The sequence below is a fragment of the Saccostrea cucullata genome, unplaced genomic scaffold, assembly GCF_032062105.1.
Source record: "Saccostrea cucullata isolate Sc308-1 unplaced genomic scaffold, CSIRO_AGI_Scuc_v1 ctg1290, whole genome shotgun sequence".
Lineage (NCBI taxonomy): Eukaryota > Metazoa > Mollusca > Bivalvia > Ostreida > Ostreidae > Saccostrea > Saccostrea cuccullata.
Genome location: NW_026921645.1, coordinates 58,038 through 72,886, shown reverse-complemented (window position 1 = coordinate 72,886; position 14,849 = coordinate 58,038). Strand labels below are relative to the sequence as shown.

The window sequence follows — 14,849 nt, the reverse complement described above, 5'->3', positions numbered from 1 at the left end:
GTCGTTTTGATCAGATATATAGACGAAATACTAGTATTCCACAGTCAGACCTAATAAATGGTTTAAAATATATCCGTCAACGTACCACCCAGACTTGCCTTTTATTGGGTGTAAAAATCATTATAACGACTGCAGAATTTCGGAATTACTTAAAAAGAGGTAGTTCAAATCTCTGTAACATTAATTTGTTTGTCAGTAACCTTCTTGGGTTTAAAAGTTGATCGTATTCAGAGCATGCTTTTCAGTACGGAATATGTTGAGAGATATAAACAGCATTTGTGGGAATATTACCTCAAAAATAAAGAAAGTTTACTCTGAAAAGCTGAAATATCGTTTTGCAAACAATTTACACATGTAGTTGTTACATGTAAAGTTGGTCCTTGTCGTCTATATAGTTATTAATACAATATCAAATTATGACAGAGTTATGGAGGATTGATTTTGTCTTTAATTTTGAGTTCTTTTGGATATATCAAGTCGATAGATGAATAGAAGTTACTATTGTGATCAAACGTCATTCGTCGAACATATATGCGTAACGTAAACTGTGATTCGTTAATTTGCCAGTAATTCAGATTCTAAACAGCAGAAAATCAAATGACTGATATTTGTTTGTTTGTTTCTTCTTCTTCTTCCCTTTATGGAGTGTACTCAGATTGAATGTGAATACTCTAGTAATTCTGTGGTGAACAGTTAAAAACCTCGTATTAAAAGAGGTAAAAAGTAAAAAGTTTCGTTTAGTGGTGTAGGATCTCAGACAGGCTGATGGTCTGTATAGCGTGTCTGAAGGTGTCCACTGAGGGTGAATTTCTGATTGTGACTGGTATGTTGTTCCATGCTATGATAGTTGCTGGTATGAACGAGTATTTGTAGACATCAACCCTGGTGCTGATTTGGCGGATTTTCTTTGCCATAGAACCACGAGTTCTGCTGTTGGTGGTAAGTAGCACATGATGTACCAGCTTCCACAATGTGATGGTAAATTTTGTAGAACGTGATCACACGGTCATTGGCCCTCCGATGTTCCCAGCCGAGTTGATGTAGCGTGGTGGTCACACTTACTGGATCCCTTGACGAGCAAAACTTGCTGCCTGGCGCTGAGCATTTTCTAGGTGTTGAATTAAATGGTGTTGGTGAGGATCCCAAACCACTGATGCGTACTCCAATACTGAACTTACTTGTGTAGTGTATATCCTGCTTCTGATAGCCTGTGGGCAACTTTTGAGGTTTCATTCTTTGAAAACCAATTGTTCTTGTGGCCTTGGCAGATGGTGAGGTAATATGCTCACGTCATGACAGATCTAGAATTAATGTGATTCCAAGGTATTTACCACTTGGGACATCTTTCAGGGTATGGTTGTTCAGATGGTATGATTCTTTAATTTGATGGAGTTTCTTAGATGGGTGGTAGTGCACTTCTGAGGATGAAAAACCATCTGCCAGTCCTTTTTTCATTTCTCAAGTGCACATAAGTTCCTGTTGAATTTGGACTGTGTCATTGATTTATTGAATTGTCCTGTAGATGAGGCAGTCGTTTGCTAATAATGTGACATTTGATGTTATCACCTCCGGGAGGTCATTGATGTAGGCAAGAAATAATAGGGGACCCATTACTGTGCCTTCAGGTATTCCAGAGTTCACGTCTGCTATGTTGGAGGGTATAACCTCAACCAAAACTCGCTGTTTTCTTTCTGATAAGAAACTTTTCTTTATTCATTAGGTGTCATAACAGTATTTCACTTGGGTTCACGTCAAATCATGGCTGACGCAAAATAATCCCGGACTTATCCCTTCCGATTCGGGCATTTTGATACGAGACTGGAGCTGAATTTTTTTATGAGATGAAAAACATGTAAACTTCCTGCATTGACCAGATTTATTAAATTTAGGGCGTGCTGATTTTTCTATATGCTGTCGAGAGTGGGGAGTGTTTAGGCCCTGGACTTCGACCGAAACAAACTTGCGTGTCTTGCTGGATGGCTATGTATTTTTGGTACTAAAATCTTTATAAAGAGTGGTTTCACAAGATCTGAAAAGGAAACTTAGAAGTTTGTTTTGAATTAGTTACATCTACTCAAAAGAATATATAGCAGAAATTAATACTGTTGTGACACCTGCAAAGAGTGCAGCCACGAATCCCATAATAATGCAATTTGTGGAGGAGACGTTTGTGTGGAACTTCATCGAATGTCTTGGCAAAATCCAGTAAGATGACATCAATCTGGTTGCCATGCGATAGGCTACTAACCAGATCTTGTACTGTGGCTATAAGTTGAGTCTCACATGATCGCTTACTAAGAAATCCGTACTGTGCTGGTGTTAGGATAGAGTTCCTTTCAAAGTGGTCCATAATGTTGGATTGAAGAATGTGTTCCAAGATCTTGGAGCACATTGTCGTTAGTGATACGAGACGGTAATTAAAAGCCGATCTCTTGTCGCCTTTCTTGAAAATAGGGACGACATGGACCATCTTCCAGTCATCTGGCACACATCCACTATTCAGAGACATTTGGAAAAGAAAAATCAATGCCTCTGTGATCTCCTTGGCCAGTTCCTTCAGAAAACGTGCTTATATGGCATCTGGTCCGGTAGCCTTGTATTGTTGAAGAATATATTAAAGCTTGATTACACCAAGTGAATTGATGGTTATGCTCTCCATAGTCAGAAATGGGCTGGGACCCTTGTCTGGGGCTTGGCTAGTATCCTCCTTTGTAAATACGGATTTAAACTGTTTATTTAAGATATTCGCCTTGACTTGTGGGTCGCTGGTTATGAGTCCATCAGTATTCCGTAATAGTGCTACGCCAGAGGCTTCTTGTTTTTTTGCTTTTAATGAATAACCAGAACATTTTGGGGTTTTCTGTGGTGCTGGGGTTGATAATGTCATTCACTTATTGTTGGTAAGCAAGGCGAATAGTACGCTGGCACTCAGACTTCAGAGACAGGTACCTTTGCTGGTCACGCTGCTTCTTTGTCTGCTTGGCTTTGTGGAATATGCGTAATGTCCCGCGTGCTCAACGCCTGCTAGCTGTGTTGATCCTAGCTGGCTGGGTTAGATGTCCTGGATCGTGTGAGCTTGTGAGGAATATGTCGGTTCATGATGCTACGTGTAGTGTCTCAGAAGAGGTCCCATTGAGTATCAACAGAAGTGAAAGGTATAGTGGTGAAGTCTTGTACAAAGCTGTTGATGTCTCTTCGTAAAGATGACATATCTGCCTTATCCCATGAGTATATTTCCTGGCGGGCCGGTTAACTTCTAAGTGGCTGCAATAAGGAGTCAATTAAGACTGGTCATGGTCTCCTACCTCTGTGAAGACTTTACAACGTTGCACAAGTGATGGGTTGCTGGTGAAGAACAATCTAGGATTTTATCTGCCCGTGTTGGAGTGCATACAAGCTTCTCTACTCCACAATCACCAGGGATGGTTAGGTACTCTGTCGACATCTTGCTTGGGTATTGATTGGGTAGACCAGTTAATGTCTGGGAGGTTAAAATCACCCGCCTTCCAAAAGTCACACTTGGATATTCCGAGCGAAGCTTGCTCATCTCTGCTACGGCCACACGTACATTGTTTTCACTTTAAATGTTGTTGGGTGGGCGGTAGTAGGCTTCTATGATGATGGACTTTTTATTGTTTACCTGAAGTTTAACACAGAGGAGCTCATGTTCTTTACTGGTGTACACCAAGTTATTCTTGACAGCAATGATGATTCCACCATATGTGAATCAGTCCTATCCCTTCGGAAAACATTATATGTTGTAGGTATAACCTCTGCTGTACCTTAATTAGTCTTTTGAAGTTTAGTGATAACACTCTTAGAAACTTCCGTTTGTTTGTTGGGTTTTTTGTGGGGTTTTTTGGCTTATGTTTGAATTTGTTTCATTTTTATCTGTCAAAATCTAATTACCTCTATCTGAAAATAATAAATTTAATATTGAAATATTTTACTTGTTTTCCGGAAAACATTTGGTTTTGCGTCAAAATTTAAGATTAACACTGCATTCGCTACTTCCGGTGATTAATCATCGACGTAAACAGAGTTTGTGGAAACATACACTGCCTGTTTTTCGTATTTAATCGTTTCTTAGGAGTATTTTCTAACATGAAGAGCAACTAAAATTTAGAATGCCACCCAAATTCGTCAGAAACCCAGCGGGTAGTGACTTTAGCCAAGCAAGGAGGGAAGAAAAGGTAAACAAAATCCAACTCATTCTCTGCTGTTTTTTTTTCTTGATTATTAAGCTATTCAGAATACATGTAGCTTTATAAATCTATTCCAACTGTATGCTGATCCTGAATAAGAATCCATAAACAGAACTTGTATTATTGTCTTCGTTGAATATGGTTTGTGTGTCTCAAAAGGATATCTTTATTATAGACATCCTTGCTTGATGCCCAGAGTGATGATGAAGATTTCTTTTTAACGTAAGTGAAACCTAATGGGGACTCTGAAGGCAGACAGACATCTCGGCCCAATGACACCTTGGCCTATGATGGTTGAACCTCGGCCCTCACAGGTCGGCCTGGAATTATTGACACGTCGGACCATGTGAAAGACACATCGGCCCAAGGAAATTTTGTGATAGAAAATTTTAATCTAGTGTCTGAATTGACATTTTCATATAATTAATTATTCTTTCTGACAATTACACAATTTTCCTCCTAAAAAATCAAATCTTTCTAACGATTTAATAAATATATATTGTATTTTTTCTTTGACAATTTGAAATATGTGGGATAGGTCATTCGTCCGTGATAAGGGATGGACTACTGGTATTTTTTTTTTTTTGACATGGGAGGCTTTTGTGAAAATTTAATTGAAAAAATCAATCAGAATTTTCTTAATGTACAATTTGGTTTAAACCATTGAATGTTTTCATAAGAAATGTTCAAGAAATATTCAATGGAGCCTGCTCGTAATTAACTACCATTCTCACCGTCACCAATATAACAGGCACTTGATACTCCAACTTGAAAGAATATGCCGCGGCTAATTGTTTGTTTATCAATAAGCACCTTAATTATGTCTTTTCATTTTTTGACTATAGTTAATATGCCTGGGGAAGTTTATTTTATAATTTTATTTAAAAATTGATCCTTTTTGTTTACTTTTTCATCAAATATTTTATTTTAAAAGTCGCAAATTCTGAAATTGAAAATTATTAATATATTTTACAATGAAATGCTTGGGCCGAGGTGTCTTAAAGATGGGCTGACTTGTCAAAGCCAAGGTGTCATTGGGCCGAGATGTCGATGGGCCGAGGTGTCTGACATTCACTCTGAAATGTTAATTGCTGTTCCCGACTTAGCACCAGAATTCTTTTTCATTAATGTTAAAATCAGAAAATAATCAGTTTTTTAAATGCTTTTGTGGACTGATTTCTGTCATTTCTATAAACAGAGGACCAAACGTGAGACCTGGAGGAAGTAAAAGTGACCCAAAGATTGACAGGTACAAATGCTTTACCTTTAATACTGGGGGGGGGGGGGGGTAATTACTATTATTTTAAGACTTGAAAACCTCAGATGTAGGTACTAAATATTTATGCAAACTTTTGATAGAAATTTTAAAATTAATTTTATATTCAGTTTTCATCAACTTCTTGATATGAGCAAGAAATTCTCAAATATGACATTAAACACACAGATTTCAACACATACACACTGAGATTAGGGGTATCACTATTAATGTAAGATTGCAAAACATCAAATGCTTTTTACAAGTAATAAATGATATTAGAATTATTTTAGAATTATTTTTAATTTTCATCAATGTCTTGATTTGAGTGAAAAATTCTCAAATGTGATATTAAACACACAAACAAACAAAACAAAAATAAATTTCATCACATACACACTATTCAAAAGTTTAATTCCATTTGTTTTGATAATTTATAGACTGCAGAACCAAGTGAACGATGTTGTTGATGTCATGCAGAGTAACGTGTCCAGAGTGTTGGAGAGGGGAGATAAACTGGAAGATCTACATGACAAATCAGGTAAACTTCAGTTGGATTTATGTTCTGAAATTTGTTTGAAATATGAATACCACATAAAGGTTTATTATTCTGCAGATAGTCTAGCAGGTAATGCTGATATGTTCCGTAGCCGAGCAAGAGGACTTCACAAAAAGATGTGGTGGAAAAATTGTAAGGTAAGAAAACTGATATAGCATTTTTGATTTTAGCAGTTAAATTAATTAGAATTAAGATTTTTTCTTTCATTTTTTAAAAGTTCACAGTTTTCAACTTAACTCTGAAGAACTTAATGCCTGAGTCTCAGTTAAGCCTAAATTTGTCACCAACATGATATTTTTAAAAATGAAACATCTTTTTATACTCATATTTCAGATGAAGTTAGCACTTGCTGTGATAATTCTCATTATCTTCCTTGTGATTATCAGTAAGTTTACCTAATTATCAGTACATTCATTGGTTATCAGTCAGTTTTTCTTGAATATAAGCAAGTTTACCTTAATCATCAGTAGGTTTACCTTGAATATCTTTATCAGTAATATTACTTAGATTGCTAGTAATTTTACCCTGATGGTCTTTAAGTTTAATTGATTATTAATATGTTTTTTGGTGAATATTCATGTAATTAATATGAATACTCTGAATTGTTTCTATTGAATGATTTTTCAGTTCCTATTATTGTGAAGTCACAGAAGAACTAGGTGAAAGATGCCAAAGAATTCATGTTTTGCCGTAGATTTCAGATGTACGTCTGGTTGCATTCTTTTTCTGCTTTTGTGCAACTTACCTTGTCGACCGATCTCTGCTGAATTAATAAATCAGTATAAGAATGTTGCTATGTCTAATTCATCAAAAGTATCTCTGAGGAGCGTTTAAACTGAAATGTCTAAGTATCTGTGTGATAGCATAGGTATATATTTTTTCAGAGTATCTTGCTGGATATCTTGTTAGCATGATTTATAGAACATATCATTCATTGGGATGATTATTTAACTGTAAAACTTGTTAGTCCAGTACCAATTATATACAAAGATTCTGTATGTTTTTATCTGAGAATATTTTTGTATGGAAATATTGCAGCTTGCAGCTCTTTTTGCAGGATCTAATGGATTACTTGTTTTTCTGATTTACATATGGAATCTTTGCATAAATTTAATAATGATTTATTTTGTATGCATAATTTAGATGCTCTTACCTGTATTTTGTTGATGGTTTTATTCTGTTAGTATTATAAAAATATAATTTTATTAGTTACATAAAAAAGATCATATAAAGATTACAAATGCATTATAAACTGTAATAATGTTATGATTATGATAATTTTGATTTATAAGTATTAAAATCTATAGAAATTTGTGTCATTCTTTGCTTTATTTCACCAATGCATTGAAAAGATATTAGGTAATGTCTAAAATCTTTTCTAAATGCAAAAAGTTCCAATTGCTTTATGGGATTTGAATTATGGCAAGATTTAATATAAAATGTTGATAAAAGTTGTACATTGATATCACCAGCAGCAAAACTAAGTACACTGATAGGATCATAATAAGGAAAGGATTACAGTGTTTAGATCTGTATAATATAGAGTTCCATAAGGATAGCATCTGCACAATAATAGGTTCTCAGTGTGTAAATCTGTACAATAACTAGAATCCCAGCATTAACATCTCTGCAATATATATTGGCTCCCATTGTTAACATGAGTACAATATATAGGACCCTATTGCTAACATCTGTACAACACCAGTGTATGGGATCCCAAGTGTTAACATGTGTACAATATATATACTAATATGATCCAATTGCTAACATCTGTACAATATGAAGAATCCCAGCATTAACACCTATACAATATGAAGAATCACAGCATTAACATTTGTACAATGTGTGGGATCCCAGTGTTAACAACTGTACAGTGCTTTGGATCCAAAGTGTGTACATTTTTTCGGATCCCACTACTAATTTTGCTTATTTTGTTAAAAAACATTCTGACTTTTCACACAGGAACTCTAAAATCGATATTAAAAAGATGTTTGAGTTTCTAAGTGACAATATCTATGTTGTTTTTGGATACGATATATTTAGGCGAGCTTGGAACTAAAAGATACCATATAGTCTGACACATCTGTTTCATATTTAGATATTTTACTTGAAAAAGACTTTAATATTAATTTAATTAACAACCAAGCTTTATGATAAACGTACGGAATTTAACTCTTCAAATGTCAGCTTCCCTTACTCCTCCATCACCTGCATACGGGGTTTCTATCTCTCAGTTGATTCGATACGCAAGAGAATGATCTACGTATGAAAAATTTGTATAATGAGGTAAATTATTAACAAGCAAGTTGATGAACCAAGAATATCAACAATCTTGTTTGAAGTCATCATTTCGTAAGTTCTATGGTCGATACAATGGCCTTGTCAGCAAATACAATTTATTATTAAGGATATCCGATCCTCAACCAGAAAGGATAACTCCAAAAATTAATATTTAATTTGAAATGCATCAAAGTGAAGCTTGAAAATGAAATTTTTTCATGCAACAATTTTCATTTTATTCATCTTTATAAGATCCAAGGTTTTTGGAAGTCTTAGAAAAGGTTGTTGACATTTGTACCCTATAAAATGAAAAAAAATCAATACAGTTTTAGAGAAATAAGATTTTCTTGAATCCAGGCTTAGATACCAATATTATTAGCATGATATGAAATAAGAAGTGATTTGCGGTGTCCTGCAATGATAGCAAAAGTCTTTAACACTAGGTATTATAAAATACATGACGGAAATAGAAGACAAAAAATACCAAATAAGTATAAGAAGCATATGGAGAAGAAGGATATGGAGATAACGAACAGTATTCAATCTCAAAGTTCATAAAACAATACAAAATAGGAGCAGAGCAAACACGGACCTCCGAAACATCAGAGGTGGGATCAGATGCCATGGAGGAGTGAGCATCCTCTGCTGACCGGTCGGACCCGCCGTGTGCTCATTGTAATAACGGAAAAATCTGTCGTCAATTCAGTGTATAAATAATGGACTAACTATTGGTATGAAAAACGTCAGTCAGCATTTGACTCAATGATAAATTGTATTTGCTGATAAAGTCATTGTACCGACCATAGAACTTACGAAATGATGACTTTAAACGAGACTGCTGATATTCTTGATTCATTCAACTTGCTTGTCAATAATTTACCTCGTTTTAGAAATTGTTCATACGTAGAGCATGCTCTTGCGTATCGAATCAACTGAGATATATACACTCCGTATGCGGTGATGAAGGTATATGCTGCATAAGTAAGGGAAGTTGACAATAGAAAAGTTAAAGTCGTCACGTTTATCATATAACTTGGTTGTTAGGTTACCATTAACGTCTTTTTCAAGTAAAATATTCAAGTATGAAACAGATGTGTCAGACTCTGTGGTATCTTTTATCTCAATCTCTCCTCTGAAGGTCGAGTTGAAGGCCACAGCATGTGTTTTCTTCTTTTCACTCATAAGATTTTGCATAAATTCTGCTTCATATGAATACAAAAATAGATCTGCTAATAACGAGGCGCAATTGGTACCCATGTGAATTCCAATAGATTGTTGGAAGACCTGGTCTCCAAAAACTACAAAGATATTGTTAATGAATCAGAAACTTAAGTTTCTTTTTGATGTCAATTTCAGAGTACTTGTGTGCAATCAGAATCTGTTTTAACAAAATAATTTTGCAAATGACCAGGTAAGTAAACTTACGAGTTCCATTTTTATTGAAGAAGCAGCTGTCAATGAAATCAAAAAGCCTGGATTTTAATTTGTTGTGGGAAATTGTTGTGTATAAAGTGAAAGTCGTAAACTTTTCAGCTGTTGATTTTGGTAAAATTTTGTGATTTCAAATTGTCCAAAAGTTCTTTAAAATTTTTTAGTATGCACGTCTGATTCACACCACTTCTTGAATATATAGTTGCACAGTACTCTTGAAGTTTTTCCTTCACTACTGTCAATATCTTAGTGAGGAGTAACGAAAGAGGCTTGGTTGAACATTTACTGGAACCCGCAATGTATCTTTGTTTGTAAGGATTCTTATGAAGTTTCGGAATCCAATACATATAAGGTAGTTCAAATTCATTTTGGCTCTGTGGAATATTAAAAATATTCAAAACTGACACATAATTTTGAAGAATTTCTTCCTTAGAAAGGGAAGTATGAGAATAAGTAGGATTACCACTCTCAATACCTGGATACTTATCGTTCCTAACCTAAAATATATTTATTGATCAATTTGCAATTAGAAAATGCATTGCTGATATTTCAATTCGCTTTTTCTGCAAAAACATTGGAGATCTGACAATATTCCCTGTATAATATGATTAACTTTAATCGTTAACTTTGACGAAATACTGTGGATAAAATTACAAATAACATTGTGGATTCAGAGATACTTTTATGAGTATTTTTGATTACTTAACTGTTAATTTTTTAAACCTGAGGATTGGACTACCTTAAGTCAAATGCTGACTGACGTGTTTCAAACTAATTGTTAGGCCATTATATACACACCGATTTGTCAACAGATTTTCCTTTATTTCCCGATCATGACACGGCGGGTATGACCGGTCGGCAGGGCATGCTCACTCCTCCGTGGCACATGATCCCACCTCGGATGATTTGGAGGTCTGTGTTTGCTCTGCTCCTTGTCTGTTTTGTTAAATAGACTTTTCAGCTTGAGTACTGTTCGTTATCTCCATATATTTTATCCCAGTGTTAACATCTACATGTTTGGGATCACAGTGTTAACAACTGTTCAATATATAGGATTCCAATGTTAATAAACATGTATGTAAATATACCAGGGTATAAAATCCCAGCATTAACATCTGTACAAAATATAGGATATTAATGTTAATATCTGTACAAAATATAGGATCCCAATGATAACATACCTACAATATGTAGAATCTAAGTGTTACAATGGGACCTTATTACTTGATAGGATCATGATGTGATAGAGATCATTGAGAAAAAAATCAAATAATATGAACACAGTGTTTAGAACTGTACAAAAATACAAATAACCAGTGTTGAAATATTTTCATTAAAAGAATCACCATGTTAAGAAGTGTACAATTTTGAGTTCAATATATTAATGTTCCCACAATGATTGTAATATTGGTATGATGTCTTCTATAGAACACATTGGTTACATCATCTGTACAACCAGAGGATCACACTTTTAAGACTCGAAAAAATCATGGTGGGACAAAACTACAATGTTTAGGCCTCCGTTATGATTTGTAAGGCGGTGGTGATAATGATGTGAAAGTGTTTTATTGATAGGACCATAGCGTTAAGATGATAGCATCACAATGTTAAGATTTGCATGACTCTGTACAATGATAGGAAGATTCCGTTCCTTAGATGGATCGTTGTATTAAGAGCTGTACAACAAATATTGTTTTCTTCACTCAAATTCAATCTTTATCATGTTTATTCCGTTGATCAACTTGTATGCAGATGAAACACCCCATGCGTCTTGCTCTCAATTAAAAAATAGCACTAACGCCCAACACTGAGCATTTTCTCAGGAAATCATCAAACTATTATTATTTCTTAGTTATAATAAGAATCTTTCTTTCACGATATTTTGGTTTTAAACACATCAATTTGGATGTCGGGACTAAGTGTTAAGTGTCTGGATATACAACTGCGGTAAAATGCGAAGCTCCTTCCTTGAACGTAGCCCCATTGGTCCATTATATGGTAGGTCTCTTTATCGTCGACCTTGACACTGTCTACATCAGTATTACCTTCAGACACATACATTGACCGTACAGTGGCAAACGGAAGTGTATACCTGTCCCTTGTGAAGAAAACTTCGGACACATGAGCTTGAGTTTCACTGTAAGTACTGTTAATTTTCATTAGCATCGAACCTCCATCTTTATAAAAGATGCGCATAGTCCATCGTTCTGGGTCTATATTAAGCTGTTTTATGGAGGTATAAGGTCTTATTGAATCACTGTACGTTTGTCCAAGAATAACGGATGTACCAAATGGGATCCAGTCAAGTCCTTCGGGAGTCACCGGAATGAATCGGGCATTTCCGTCCTGGTACAAAACTAGAACTTGAGAATACCCATTGTTCCATGGAATCGGTCTGTAGATCTGTAGATAAGCAACGTCTTCGTAGGTCTGTCCGTTAGTGAGGTGTACAGTCATTCTGTCCGGGGCTAACCACCACATTTCTACGTAAACAGCTACAATGTGTACGTCATCACTCTTGTAGATGGTCACGTGCTTCTCGGGCTTGAATGCTCTTTTCTCCAGACGCAAATTATTTACCAAGAGAGCAAGATTTTCTGACTCTGCTGTTAAAATGATGTAATTAAGACTGTCTTCCGTCCAGGTAAAGTCTGGGATTGTCCATGTGAATTGCAGATTCTGATGTGTAAAATTATGTGTAATCGGTAACGACAGATTACCCCATTTTTCTTTATAACGCAATTTTATCATTGTTGGAGCTGTAAGGGTCTTTAACTGAAGAGTTAATAACGATCCAATTTTTGCATCCACACTCCCTTTCTTTTGTCCCTCCAGAAAGAAACGAATGATGATATAAACTTCGTTTGAAGACGTTGAATAAAATGACATTCTGGCGCCCTTATTGTTGATTATTTCGGCAGATGAGGAACTGACGTTAAAGTTATCGAATCGCCACAATTCTGAACTTAGATGAGGGCAGTTTGTGGTGTTCTCTTCCCTTCTGTTGGAGAAGGATTTATACTGCGGAAGTGAAGCCGTAATCGTGAAGCTGTCAATGTGAGCGTTGTACAGGGGTATGTCAATGTTATCAACTTCTGCACACTTAGTCGGAAACGATCTCTGTTCTATTCCAGAAGGCAATGCGTTCTCGGAAGAGGACGGAGATCGTACGGGGAACCTATTTTTCTCTGTGCATATTGTTTTGCACGATAAAATATCATTGTCCATCCATGGGTCATCTACACTGAACCGTAAAGTATCCACAGCAATGCCTTCCGTGTACCCGAAGTAATCCATGACGTAAATCTTGATGACGTGCCATCCGGGTTCCAGGGTGTATCTGTGTGGAAATATTCCCGTGTTCTTGAATCGGTTCCAATCCATACCGGGTCTCACATAGAATGTTCCCATCCATTCTCCACTATTGAAGGTCACGTTGAAGAAGGTGGAGTAATTATAATTAGAAAACCTGACATCGTCCAGTCGTATCATGGAGTGCTTCCTGATACACACATTAAGGGACAGTGGTTGTTCTTGTGACACTAACACTGCTTTTCCATCTGTGGCTCCTGAGAGCGCCATAACTTTGTGGTTAGAGGCGGATCTGAGGTTATACGCAGGGAGAATAAGCGCCTTGGTGACCTCCAATGAAATCAACAGGGAATATATCAAAGTTAGGGTTAATCTCACCATGGCTGTACTGTAGCGGCACATACTGAATCTGTAAACAGAATATAAAAACTTCAAAAAGTTAAAGCTGCTTCTAATATTATGATAGCCACGATTATAATTTTTTTTGTATGAGACCTTAGTTCCGTGAAATTCATGTATAAATATCATATAATAAATATAATCTAAATAAAGACATTATTATTGGGAGAAAAGTGAAATCACGCTTAAAATTAATTATAAATTTGGAAAATTATTTATGTATGATTTATTTTTACAGCTATTTTTGTCATGACATAATTGCAAAATCTCATATTCTTCAACTCAATCTAATTATTATTTCCTAAAAATTAATTAATATTCATTCATTAAATATTACTACAGTCGATGTTAAAACGTAAAATTATTTCCTACAAACTACATACTTACTACAGCTGCACTATCCAATTGATCTGTCTGAAAACTATGTTATCTTATGATGTACTATAAACTTCTTTGTATAAATTATATCAAGGCTCTATTCGAATTAATGTTCCTGTTTAATAAACGTAAAAATGATGGATGTATCCCATCCATTTAAAGAGTGTATGTTGATCTATTAAACGTATTTTTATTTCACAAGGAAGTGAAATCGTGTACAATTGTCTTAAAAGAAAGGATCGTTTGGCCGGACTTCAGTGAACAATAGAAATAGACATGTCAGAGTCTAATGTCTTTTACATTAAACCATAGAGCTGTCATTTTTACCAGAACCACAAAAAGTGAACAAATCATTAATGAGATTGAAAGAAAGGGATGTGGTTTACAGTCATTCTTCACAATAAGAAATCATAGTTTTTCTTATATTTTTTTATGTTTGTTCACGGCTTTTCATTAAAAATCAACCAATTTTATGCAATCATCAACACCTGATAAGACCGTGGAGGGGAACTAAGTGAACTTACCTTTTTAGCACGTGACTCTTTGTCTCTCCTTGTGATGCGGCCGGTTTTTTCAAAAGGATGTCAGAGAAATGTGTGTCATCCACTGGCCGTTAATGCACATACACTCAATGCTGAGAAATGGATTTATACCTACGCTTATTAATTAATATGCCTGTCTTACATTTATACTAAGCAAAAGATAGACTCCATAACCCTCCTCATAATTTATTCAGTTATGGACAAGAACATGCATAGTTAATGAATTAGAATATTTTTGGTCAACAATACTTCCACGATGCAAAAAGTACTGAATTCGACACAAATATAATCATGCCTATAAATCAAAACGAATTTTAGCAAGAAACTCTGAAACAATTAACTTTATTATTAGATTCAAACACAGTAATGGACAGAATTAGCTTCTTCACAAATCCAACTGATTAATAATAGTTTATTTCCGCTTGTTTTACACGTACCTTAATCAAACTTAATAATAGTTACTGGTATGCCAAATCATTGAAATGTTT

General features: G+C 35.2%; 2 protein-coding genes across 3 annotated transcripts; one reads left to right on the top strand and one right to left on the bottom strand.

Annotated features, from left to right (window-relative positions):
• Positions 1-3,999: 3,999 nt before the first annotated feature.
• On the top strand, positions 4,000-6,811 carry LOC134260483 (vesicle-associated membrane protein 4-like). Its single transcript, XM_062743030.1, has 7 exons — positions 4,000-4,193; positions 4,381-4,427; positions 5,404-5,454; positions 5,901-6,001; positions 6,077-6,156; positions 6,353-6,404; positions 6,647-6,811. The coding sequence occupies exons 1-7, from the start codon at positions 4,128-4,130 to the stop codon at positions 6,676-6,678; spliced, it is 429 nt and encodes a 142-aa protein (XP_062599014.1). The 5' UTR covers positions 4,000-4,127; the 3' UTR covers positions 6,679-6,811.
• A 4,157-nt stretch (positions 6,812-10,968) lies between these two features.
• On the bottom strand, positions 10,969-14,487 carry LOC134260482 (uncharacterized). Of its 2 annotated transcripts, none has more exons than XM_062743027.1 (2): positions 13,829-14,487; positions 10,969-13,451 (listed from the first exon to the last, which is right to left on the bottom strand). In XM_062743027.1, exon 2 carries the CDS (start codon positions 13,442-13,444, stop codon positions 11,603-11,605), a length of 1,842 nt encoding a protein of 613 aa, XP_062599011.1. In that variant the 5' UTR covers positions 13,445-13,451; positions 13,829-14,487; the 3' UTR covers positions 10,969-11,602. The 2 variants fall into 2 exon arrangements, with proteins under 2 accessions (XP_062599011.1, XP_062599012.1); XM_062743028.1 differs by having other exon boundaries at positions 14,344-14,487.
• Between the last annotated feature and the right edge of the window lie 362 nt (positions 14,488-14,849).

Excerpts from the sequence above, each read along its gene's own strand:
- LOC134260483 (XM_062743030.1), top strand. The coding sequence starts at position 4,128 with ATGCCACCCAAATTCGTCAGAAACCCAGCGGGTAGTGACTTTAGCCAA. Across the intron at positions 5,455-5,900 it reads AGTGACCCAAAGATTGACAG|ACTGCAGAACCAAGTGAACG; the intron begins GTACAAATGCTT and ends GATAATTTATAG. Across the intron at positions 6,157-6,352 it reads TGTGGTGGAAAAATTGTAAG|ATGAAGTTAGCACTTGCTGT; the intron begins GTAAGAAAACTG and ends CTCATATTTCAG.
- LOC134260482 (XM_062743027.1), bottom strand. The coding sequence starts at position 13,444 with ATGTGCCGCTACAGTACAGCCATGGTGAGATTAACCCTAACTTTGATA.